We start from the raw sequence: 12,323 nt of genomic DNA, 5'->3' as shown, positions 1-12,323 counted from the left end.
GAACTCTACATTCAGACAAAGCAGGGCCTTAGCCCTTGGTCAAATATGGTTTTAGGTCCCAAAGTATGACAATTTGAAAATGCCTTTTGGAAGGTAATGAGCTCGATCCGGCACTTCGTGTGCATCTAACTCCAATAAGAGTTACTTATATTCTGTAAGGGGAGAGTAAAGCCCTGGCAAAACAAGCAAGAAAGAACTGCCAGCCCTTGTTTAGCCTAAGGAGAAACTGGGAAAACAGATTGTGTAAGTGACTTGCTCAAGTTCTCACCGTTGCAGAGAAAAAACCCCAGACCCCGGGAGTTTCAGTCCCCCAATCCACTGTCCATACCACTTAGACAACGCTGGTTCTATGTAGAAAACTTAGCTGAATGATAAACCTATAGAGCTAAATCCTGTCCAGAGTTACCCCTGAGATAGGTATAATTCTGACTGAGGGCAGAATTTGTCCCATCTCAATTAATCATAGCTAAGAGAGGGAAGCAAATGGGCCATCATGACTATCACATTAAGTAGCCATGTTGAATTTGGACAAAAAGCTCCAAGGCAGAGCTATTTAAAATAGTTCTTTTTTTCTTTTATTGCAGTTACAGGATCTTAAAATGTTAATATTGATTATTGAGGTCAATGGACCTTACTTGGGTAGGGATAGGTGGAGCAGGGTGCCAAGTTTTTGTGAGGATTAACTGTTATGTTTGTACAAAACTTTAGATATGCAAAAGCTGTATAAATCATATATACATACGACTATACCAAAGTGCAGGGCTAACCCGGGACAGAAAAACTAAAAAAGTGATCTTAGGGTGCCACCTAGTGTCCAACATTAAAACAATGCCTGGGTGTTGTCCTGGCTTTTCCTCTTCAATACTAGCGTACAATAAAAGTGTAATTGTAATTAACTGCGACTCCTCATGGACACTTTATAATACTTGAGAGTATTTTAACATTCACAAGCTATGCCTTTAGCCCATCATTTTAGGCTTGATGTAGATTCTGAAATGCCTTTCCTCTGGTATAGGTGTCATGACTTTTCTCTTCATGGTTATGTCAAAAGGGGAGGTATATCTATTTGAGGGGTAAGGGGACTCTCTCTTGTTGATGATGATTTTACAATTGTTTACAAAAGTAGGCAAAAGTCTGGCTAATTTGACCAAGGTCACTGGTACTGCCCCTAGCAGAAAAATAAAAATAAATCAATTGGATCACAGCAGCAACTAGGCGCCTCAGTCATGAAGGTTGGGGGTAGTGTTGAGTGTATCTTGCACTTTAGTTTGGTTTGTTATTGTATTTCCTATTTTGTTCTCTGTTTCATAATGGTTTTTTGAACCTGGGGGGAGCATATGATGTTTTTTATGGTAGCAGATCCAATTAATTTTTAAACCTATGTTATCATTCTTTTGGCTGTGGCAGGATCACTGCTGTTCAAATGCTTCTTAGTTTAATGGTTCTTCTGAAGTTTTCAGTGCTCTCTCTCTCTCATATCTTTCTAGCAGGGACTTTCACTAGAAAGATGGTTCCATAGGCTTTATTGATGTCCCATAATCCTCTGGGCAGCTCCACTGATCCTTATTTAAAGCTATAAAGCCCATCCTGTACAAAACTTAGCCATTTAAGGTACTTATATGGCCCTCTTCACAGCAGTAGCCAAGACCCTCACAATCCTTAATGTATTCATCCTCATAATAACCTTGTGAAGTAGGGAAGTGACATCCTTATTTAACACATGGGGAACTGAGGCACAGTGAGGCTACAACCAACTAGTCAGAGGTCACACAGGAAAGCTGTGGAAGAGCAAGAAATTGAACCTTGATTTCCTAGGTGCTAGGCTAGTGTCTTAACTATTGTACTAGTTTACCTGTCATCCCTAGTATTTTATTTTGTTAGCCCTTATTAAGGAGAAATTTCTTTGCCATTCTATTCTCTTCTGGGGTGAAATGCAGGAAAAAAATGCACTAGAAACAAAATCATATATTACTCCCTCCTCATCCCAGAAGCCCCGAGAGGCATTATTCAAATAACATTTTAGCTGCACACAGTACGTGTGACTAGTACCTTTCTCCGTATCAGACTGCAGTGTTGTGACACTCATGTAATAAATTTTCTCTGGTCACTGTTGTGCACCTACATGTTGCTGTATAACACCCAACATGTTTAACACCAAGGTTAATTTTTTTTTGAAAGAGAGAGAGAAAATTGTAAAGTAGCCACTTAAAAGGGGCTAACTTGTGGTTTTGCACAAGCCTGGGAATGGGCCAGCACTTTGCTGTGCTGAACCAGGAACATCCAGGGAGGGAATTCTGGCTCTAAGAGCCATTATTCCCTTTCAAAGCCCCCTTACTCCAGCTCTGCTCTGCTCCAGCCACCCTTCACACTCTGGAGGTGGGAATAGCAAATATACAACACCAACTTATCGCTGTGTGCCCAGATCCAAGATCCAGGTAGCCTATGCAAGATTTGTAAGGGAGGTTCCAATTGTTCTATCTTCAGTGCAGGGCACAATCTTACCCAAAATATTTATACACACATGTGTGTGCTATATGCAGCAGGTAACATGAATGGCATGCACTACATGTACAGTTCATCCCATAGAGCTCTACAAATCACAATGGCCAAAAACCTGTTCAAATGGCCCCCCTCTATCTGTGGAAGGCTCACAACCCTTTCTTTTCATCTGCTTTTAAGATGTGCTAAACAGTGCAGTCCCTTTTCTGAGTGTTTTGAAATTATTCCTATTTCCATATATTCGAAAAATAAAACCCTTTTGAAATACACTAAGCATGTTTGTTTTTTCCAGAAACAAAAGAAAAATATATTTCAAAAAAGTTTATTGCTACATTTGCATTTCAAAGGTAGGATTTTATATCTGGTATAAAATATTGTCATCTGATAATATTGTCATCTGATAATTCAGTAACAAGTGTTAACCAAGATATGCAATGCATTATTGCTGTACAAGAACAGATTTATTAATCATTGTCAGGAGTTTGTTAGTAAATAGCAGCTTAATTTATGGGATACCATTTAATCAAAATAATGATACACCTACTGAAGTTACCAAAGAAAGTGCTGAACGTGGTTAGTAATTCTTGTAGGGCAGAAAGAGAAAACTGGTTAAAAAAGCATATTCTCTTCTTGATTCACTGGGAGTTATGCACACATCTCTGGTTACCATTCCTAGAAGTTGCGCCAACACATCCCATATCATCAACAGGAAAATAATATATCTCCAAATCTATATGAAGAACAATCACCTCAGGGATTTTTCTCATAGGAAAGCAGGAAAGGAGACAGAGAGGTATATTCTCATCTCAGTGCAGTGGGATTCGTACATGTAACTCTCATTAAAACTCCTGTGAGTTGTATAGTTGCTGAATCATAGAGATGAGATTATGCCCCTAAATTAGTACCAAGAATAGCCTCATTAAAAATGAAGTGTGTCCATCTGGCAGAAGTATAAGAACTCAAGCTGTACATCTAACAGGAAATGTAAAGGAATGAAAAGATTCAAAATCAAACGATCAGAAATACTCAAAAACATATTAGGTTCTTGGCAATAACGGCCAACATTTTCAAACACAGGTGCTTAAAGTTAGGTCTTTAAATCAAGTGGTCTGATTTGCAAAGGTGCTGTGTACTCTCAAGCCTCATTAACTTCAATGGGAGCTGTGTGTAAGAAGCACTTCTGAAAAATCAGAGCGTTAGGATTTAGGTACCTGACTTTAAAGCTCGCAAGTTTGAAAATGCCTTAAGATTTTCATGTTTGCTTACAATGCAGCACACAGTAGTTTGAATGTAATGCCTTGATTAAATACAGCTTCCATTAAGCTGTCACTGGAAGGTTTTCAGTTGTAGATGCATCAAAAAGTCATTGATTAAAAATACATATTGCTTCGGGCTTGTGGTAAATGCATTTTCTGGACTTAACATAATGAATTTGAATAAAGGTTCCCTTCATGGTATGAGATGATGGAATTGCCTGTAAGAAATGCTAATATAGCAGCAGCTAATAATCTTTCTACTTATAGTGGTGACATAAAACATTAATCATATACAGAGCTTATATGAATTTCTAGGTAAAGTCCAGAAACTGGATTATTTTTTTATCTGAGAATCATCATCCTGGGATGGATCAGTGGATGGAAGGCGCTCTTTTTCCCTGCTCACAGGTGGTCTGGTTTTGGAATTGGAAGGGTGTGTAGAAATATTGCTCTCCATATTTTGATAGACCTATATATTAGGAAGGGAAAGTAAGTCATATAAATTATTGTTTGTTCTAAACACAACAGAGTATATTAGCATCCAGTTTTCCCTCATAATACTGAATTTGCATATCTAAATTCAGTGTAACTATATTAGCAAAATAGCAAGTAATACAATAATGAATACCAGCTGCAAAGTTGAATGCACTGCAGCCACAGTACTGGAGAGTAAATCTTTGCTAAGCACTCTCTTGTAAAGTTAATAACTATCTAAGACCATATTTTCAAAAGTAGTTGTATAAGTTGTGCCTGCCAAATGTGTGCAACTGGATTTACTAATTTACTGCTGTTACTAAGGGACTAGTTATAATAAAGCCACATGTGAATTTTGTGCATGAAAATGGATGCATGCTCATGTTTTAGCAGATGCAGCTTAGCTGCCAGCATCTTGAACATTTTGCTTTAAATAATGTTAATTAGTTTGGGGGATAAAAATCCGTTTTCCAAACCCATGAGGTCAAATTCAAATCCTGTGGAGAAAGTGATCTGATCCCCATCTGACAAACAGGTGCATTTAGCCCAAAATTCAGCAAGACACTGAAGCATATGCTTAAGGATGTCCTTAAGTCCTATTGACGTGAGAAACTTGAAGAAAATCAGTCTCCTGGAATGCAAAGACCTAGGAATACAATTAAATATTTCAAGGGGCTGTGTGTAAGAGCTGGGTTTGAGTATTCCCTTGCACAAACACATGGACCATCTCCTTGGCCTCCGTGACTATGATCCATTACGTACCTTCCTTACTTTTGTTTTGGAGGTCAGGCAGAATAGATTCTTCATGATTGTTCAGGAGAGCTAGGCCTGGACTGGAGATCTGCCAGGCACCTTAACAAAGGTTCAATCCCACAAGGTACTGAGCACTTTGGCCTCAATGCAGAAAACCACTTCAGGATGTGATTAATTTTAAGCACCTGAATAGTCCCATTGGCTTTAACAGGACTAGTCACATGCTTAAAGTTAAGCATGTGCTGATGTATTTTGCTGGATCAGAGCTAGAATGCTCTGGATTGAGTTGCAGGATTGAGCCCCTACTACATGCTTTCCCTTCAGATTTTCCAATGAGGCCATATGAATAAGACAGAACTTGGCCTCATGGTTGCACTCAATAAACAGCTCAACCATACGCAGTGTTGTGGTAGCCATATTGGTCCCAGGATATCAGAGAGAGAAGCTTGAAAGCTGGTCTCGCTCACCAACAGAAGCTGGTCTAATAAAATATATTTCCTCACCCATCTTGTCTCACAGGCCAGGTGTATATTTAGTTGCTATTACTGGCTCTTCTTTACCCTTGACCCTGGCACCTGTGAAGCACTGAGGCCAGATCTACTCTCACAGCACCACCTGCATCTCTGGAGGGATGAAGTCAGCCCACAAGTGGGCTTCTGAAGACCCCTGCTTTCAATGGAGGGGGACTGGATCATGACTGACCTCTCGCCCTACATCCCCACTGCTTTGGTGGAAGGCAGAAGGGGGTTGCCCTTTGAGTCACCTCCTCCTTAACTTCACCCCAATACACACACAGGGAGAGGATCCCTGCTGCAACAACCCTAGCAGCACACATTACCTCATAAGATGAGTGCACTGGAGATTCATACGGTATGAACACTGAAATGGATTAGTGACTATATGTAATTCTTTATGTTTAATCTCTAGTAATGATCATTTATAACAGTGTTACCTATTGCACACAGTTTCCTAGCAGCCAGTATCACACTGGTTATCTATCATTCTGTTTAAGTTCTTATATTGCCCTCATCCCTGTAGAATCCGAGCACCTTCCAGAAGTGCCAGAAGTGACATGAGTAGTATTTGTCACATGTATAAGAACAAAAACATCAAGAAAATACACAACACATTTAGGGCTGGCTAATAACAGCCAGAAAATATGCTAGATGGTCTGTAACAGTTTTGTACATTGCTGCCATCTGAATTCAGACTGTGATAGTGCATCCAGGCTATTTTTCAGCAAAAATGTGGAATAGGAGCAATAAACATTCAGCCCCTGTGGGAAATTCTTCCCTGGGAGGAAAAATATCTCAGCTGATAAAAGGTGCAAGGGCAAAAAAATGTCTTTTTTAGTTCAACAGTGGAATTTTGTCTCTGGACTTCAATGCAACCCTCCTTCAAAAGCTCACGTGCAACATACAAACCCCAGCCCCTTTGTACAGTTCATCCCTTAGTGATGACAGTATGTGCACTCTACTGAGCATGCTCAATGAGTCTATTGAGAGCTACAAAAGGAGAAGGGACCCTTTTTGGTTAAATTAACGACTACTGTCAGCCTACTGCTGCAGCAAGGCTTAAGGCAGAAGCAGCAAGGTTAATTTATAATCAGCATAAAGCTGATCAAGGACACTCCATCCTTGAAATTTGTTTGGCCTGCTAAGTGCAGGGAGCCAGCTGGGAACCTATGGCTTTGAAAGGCGTTAGTTCAGCTTTTCACTGGGGGGAAAATGGCAGGGAAAATAAGCTCCTCTAGGATCCTATTTGTCATATTCCTATTTGTCAGCATCAGGATAACACATCTCCATCTAAGGAAGGTGGACTATTGCTCCCTCCAGACCCTGTCAACATTAGTTCTACTGGCAGAGGGGGGTCATTTGAGAATGACATAAGGCTCTGCCTCCTCCTGGACTTAAGCATGTTGCACCCACAGCACTCCCAGCCCCTCACACACCCTGCAACATGTCCCAACTCAGATCCCCACATAGAGCAGCCATCAGCACTACCAGTAGACCACAAAGCCAGCTGCATTAGCTTTTACAAAAGGGGAACTCGTTTCTGTGGGCACAGAGAGACAGTTAGTGACCTTCCTGCATTGGACTGGAGAAACAGGCAGGAAAGAGGAAGTCCCTATGTCCCAGGCGGTTTATTAGAGCAACACACAAAACATTCTGCAAAAAGGATTCCTCCTACATCTCAGCTCAGTCCTCTGTGAATGGCTCAGCTAGGGGAAGAAACCAGCTCCAGGACATAATGGGCTGTCCCTGGGGATCCTTTCTAATGAAGGGGGTCAGCAATAGGAGCCATCATTTCCAAACACCTTATTATGGACTCTAAAGATATATTTAAAATACAGAGCTGCAAAACAGAGCATTTTGTGTGTTTGCATGATTGCATACCGCTCCTTCTGCATCAGCCAGCTGCCGTGCTAAAAGGGAACGCAGCTGTGAAAAGGAAGGTCTTTTTCTAGAGTCCAGAGCCCAACAGGACTGCATTACAAAGTATCTGCAGGAACAAAAGAAGAAATATGTGACAGTTTGCAAAGAAAATGTATCAATGGTTAAATACTATGGTAACTGGCATTACAGAAATGCCAAAGATCAACAGACTGTATTATGGAGTATCAGAAAGATATTGATAAATAATTCAGGTTTGATTTATTTGTTCAGAAAGACAAATAAAAAGAATGAGAGTGCATACATTAAACTCTGTTGTTCACCCCTTGAAGTCAATGTCAAATTCCCTGGTGGACTTCACAGGGGGCAGGATTTCACCCGGGGTTGTTAGTTACTTATCATATTACATATCACTTATCATGTGAGATCTTAGCAATGTTAACATGATTCAGTTGGTCTACCCTCCACATTGAGACTAGTAGGAGAACATTTCCCTCCTAAGAAATGGTGGACTGTGTCTATGGGGCTGATCCTGCCCCCACTTTAAGTGAATGTCATAGTGATATAATCTCCATAGGGATCTTTATGGAGCATAATCCTGCAAAAGTCTTTGTAGAATTTATATGAAGTCCACACAGAGTCTTCACAGGAGTCCATGCAATGTTTATAATCTCTGCAGAAGTCCCTTGAGAATTTATAAGGTCAACATAAGACCTTGTGGGGTTTATAAGTTCCACAGAAATCCCTGCTGGACTCATAAACATTGTAATGTATATATGCAACTTCCCAGGCATTACAATATCTACAGGCAGAGCCTGCAATATGTGTACTTGGCCTCATGGATATCAGCATGTCTACAGGCTGTCCCAGTAAATGTCAAAAGATCTGCAATGGGGAGCCCAGAGAAACCAAAATCCTTCCCTTTCTTTCATGCTCAATGTCTTGCAGCCCTCTGCCTTCTCCCCTCTCTCCTTTTTTGTCCCCTGGACTCCTCCAGGGGGGAGGAGAGCACACAGACACAGGTGTTTGCAAGGTGTAATCTCCATGGAATTTGAATATCCACATCAGACTCCATGTTGATTGTAATGTCCACACTGAGAAGCACAAGAGTTACAATGCCCCTGCATCTCCTGTCTCCTGCTCCCACCCAAACCCTTTTGTGTTATCACTCGCCTCTTCTAAAGGCACTGACATCTCCCTGGAATTGAATTGGACACAGCTGGGTTCAGTAAAAAAAGAAGAGAAAGTTAATGAGAGCTTTATTTAGTACACCTCTACCCTGATATAATGCTGTCCTCGGGAGCCAAAAAATCTTAGGTTATAGGTGAAACTGTATTATATTGAACTTGCTTTGATACGCTGGAGTGCACAGCTCCTCCCCCCTGGAGCACGGCTCTACAGTGTTATATCGGGTCGCGTTATATCAAGGTAGAGGTGTATCTAAAATGGATTTTGTGTAACCCTTGCTATAGAAAATAAACCCTCCTGCATGAATGGAGCTGAAGATTCTGAAATACCAACCCAAGAGGAAGTTTTCTGAGAATGTAAGGACCAATTGAAAACAGGTAGTAAACTGGTCTTTTCAAACAAATACAACGTTCATTGCTGATCATGACCCTATAATAATTTCTGCTTCTAGACAATAGCTACATTAACAAATATCCTGCACCAGCCTTAGAGAAAGATGTGATTTTGCCTGGAATAACTCTGTTAGGCAGGGTAGAGGGCAAAGGAGTGGAATAAATATAAAGAGCACTAGGAAAAATAGTTACTTGATTAACAATTAATCCCCACCCTATGCAGTATCCAGAACGTATACTTACATTTCTTCTGTAGCATAAAATGGCTGGTCCATTTTAAATCCACTTTGAATGAGTTTGTAGAAGTTTGAATCAACCTGAATTCCAGGGTAAGGATTCACACCTATGAGAAATATTGTGGAAATATTAGCATACAGGAGGCTAGGGAAAAGTGGTGCTCTTCTGTTGTGATATAGAACATACCAAGAGAGAATATTTCCCACAGTAATATTCCATAAGACCAGACATCACTCTTAATTGTGTATATCCTGTCAAATAAGCTTTCAGGAGCCATCCATTTGACTGGTAACCGAGCCTGTACAAAGAGACGGAAAAGGAGCTTGATTAGTATTTTCTACACACAATATAGCCAACTCCTTAGAGCTCTCACTGCTCAGGGACGATCAAAAGTCTGATTGCAGACAGAAAACTAGAGACTCATTTGGGGGGGAGGGATAGCTCAGTGGTTTGAGCATTAGCTTACTAAACCCAGGGTTATGAGCTCAATCCTTGAGGGGGCCATTTAGGGATCTGGGGCAAAAAATCTGTTTGGGGATTGGTCCTGCTTTGAGCAAGGGGTTGGCCTAGATGACCCCCTAAGGTCCTTTCCAATCCTGATATTCTATTATTTTAAATAGCTGCTGCAAACAGCTCATCAAGCTGTAGATGAGGCTACTGTATGACAGGTTCTACGATTGTTTGCCTTACGTGGGCTACATTGTCAGAGTCTTTACTTTGCTATGCAGGAGATTAAGGCCCCTTCTTACTCCTCTTCTTGATCTTGCTTAGAATATGATACTGGCCATGAGGAGGAGAGGTGGGGCTACTCACTATGAGCAAGCTGACAGGGATGGGGAGTGGAGAAGACAGGAAGTGGGAGGAGCTCTGGTTTGACAGCCTACTCACTGACCTGAGTAGCCAGCAGGGCACACATGTGGACTGGGGTGAAGTAACTTGCTCCAGCCCCAGAGCAATGAGGAATCAGGAGAGGAGCTGTGAGTCTCTGACACAGTTTGTTCTCTGGCCTGCTCCTGGGCTAGTGCAGCTGTGTGCTGCCCCTCACTTAGGGCAGGTTGTAAGGTTACAATCTAGCTTTATATAAAGAGAGAGCTGCTCCTCTTTGTCTGGCTTCCAGGGCAAAAGGTGTCACCTGGTCACACACCCCTCCTGGGTCTCAGGTTACGAAGGCACCACCATAGCATATGTACAGAGCACTGGGCAGCCTCACCTGCCCTGAAGGCCTCAGCAAAAATCACACATCCAACTCCCACCACCCAAGAATTGGTGCATGGTACACAGGGAAATGAAGGTACACACAGTTTTAGTATAGGACAGTAAGACTCACATGCAATGTAACAAGATGAATAAAACCCCACTTTGTCACACCTGGGAAACCCCATCCAAGTCCTCATTCTCACACAGATCAAAGGAACCACCCTGGGTGTCCCTACGAATTCTTAAGTGTGGCCACTGAACTTTTGTTTTCTATCCTTACTCATCCCTGTCCTCAAAAGCTTCCCCAAGCCTTTACATTAGTCTAAAATAATACAATCATTAACAGAGCAAGCTCTAATTATCCCTCCCCCCCCACACACACACACCAAAAAAATTCCTACTCCGGAGGTCATGTTGAAATCAACGATGACTCAGCCTGTATTCTTTTCTAAGATCTTGCTTCCCTCACTCTTCTTCTCTAGTATATGAAACAGAGTGGGTGTTATAAAGTGCTGGTTATGCCATATTGACTTAGATACAGTGATTTCCCTGGAGCTATTCTGCTTTGCACCAGCCGAGGATCTGGCCCACAGTGTCATATTCTTAAATTAACTAATGTTTAGATTACTATACAAACATTTGCAGGGTCCAGCCCAAATCTGATTAGGCTAATACCAAATCTATTATTTTCATTTGCCAAGGCAAGAAAACTTTTTCAGTGACACAGTGAGGTTACTCTCCTGTATGTCCAACTACATGTATAACTACCGGCTAGTATAACTATCCCACTGTATATGCATTTATCAGCTCAACAGTTCCTTATAGTTTTTACAATTATGTGAAAAATGTAAAGTAGGCGTGAGCTTACATTGCCTCTGATGACGTAGTTAGAGTCATTCATTATATCTCTAGCTAGGCCAAAGTCACATATTTTCACTACTTTTCCACACGTCACTAATACATTCCGGGCAGCCAGGTCTCTGTGAATACACTGTAAAGAAAGAATGGATTAGCGTTGTGTATTGTTTTACAATAGATGGAAGTTGTTATTCATTGTTTTTGGCTTCATCTGCAAAATCTTGCACCTTTCCCTGCTCAAACAACTTTATCTGCATTAATGGAAAAGTGAAATAGCTTGGTTTTGCAATGCTAATATGTACAATGGAAGCCAGGATGTCAGAACTAACATCATAGTTACTAGTTGTTTATGGAATAATATTACCTGTTTATTATGAGGAATGGGAGAAGGCTGAGATTAGAAAAGTGAGTGGCTTATTTAATTTTCTCCCCAGCAACTATCATTTCAGAAGGGAAAAAAACAACAGCAGAAATACAGTTTGATTATACATGGGATAAACCTAAACCTTCAAAGGGCACCAGAATGCTAATACATAGCTTGAGCCACAGATGTTTTCTAATTGATGGCTAGAGCCCACCCACCCCCCTCTTCACTTCTGCAAGCAGAAGGAACTGAAGCCTGTATATCTAGGCTGGGAGTGGGAGAGGGCACTGCAGTAAGGGGTGGGGGTTGGAAGTTAGCTATTCTCCACGGCATAATCCACTACTCCCCACAGACCCAATCTGTAGTAATGTGGATATGTTCATTCTCTATGCTGCAGAGACACAGACACATCCTAAGGTTTGGTTTTATAGTCAGAAGTAATCAGGGAACCTCAAGCAACATGGCTTCTATAGAAGTGGTTGGGCTGACATCTGCAAGGTGCCCTAGCAGCTAGGGAACAATGAGTAGGCTTAAGTCCTCAGCACAAAGGTCCTTGTTGCTCCAGCAGATCTCCCAGGATATCTGTATGGCTCACCAAGAATCCATGGGTTTAAGAAGCTGAACCTCTGACCCCTTCCACTAAGGCAAACTCTGCCCTGTGACAGAAGAATGAGGCATTTCCAATCTCCCTTAGAAAGGAGGACATAGCCTT

General features: G+C 41.4%; 1 protein-coding gene across 1 annotated transcript in view; it reads right to left on the bottom strand.

Moving 5' to 3' along the window:
• Positions 1-2,866: 2,866 nt before the first annotated feature.
• FLT3 (fms related receptor tyrosine kinase 3) overlaps positions 2,867-12,323 on the bottom strand; it is a 71,338-nt gene continuing 61,881 nt past the window's right edge. Inside the window, exons 20-24 of the mRNA XM_034758698.1 lie at positions 11,258-11,380; positions 9,379-9,490; positions 9,199-9,298; positions 7,379-7,484; positions 2,867-4,224 (exon numbers count right to left, since the gene is read on the bottom strand). Coding sequence (XP_034614589.1) covers positions 4,090-4,224; positions 7,379-7,484; positions 9,199-9,298; positions 9,379-9,490; positions 11,258-11,380 — 576 coding nt within the window. The 3' untranslated portion in view covers positions 2,867-4,089. The remainder of the gene's footprint in view (positions 4,225-7,378; positions 7,485-9,198; positions 9,299-9,378; positions 9,491-11,257; positions 11,381-12,323) is intronic.

Source organism: Trachemys scripta, chromosome 1, assembly GCF_013100865.1.
Source record: "Trachemys scripta elegans isolate TJP31775 chromosome 1, CAS_Tse_1.0, whole genome shotgun sequence".
Classification (NCBI taxonomy): Eukaryota; Metazoa; Chordata; order Testudines; family Emydidae; genus Trachemys; species Trachemys scripta.
This window is presented reverse-complemented; position numbering and strand designations above follow the sequence as displayed.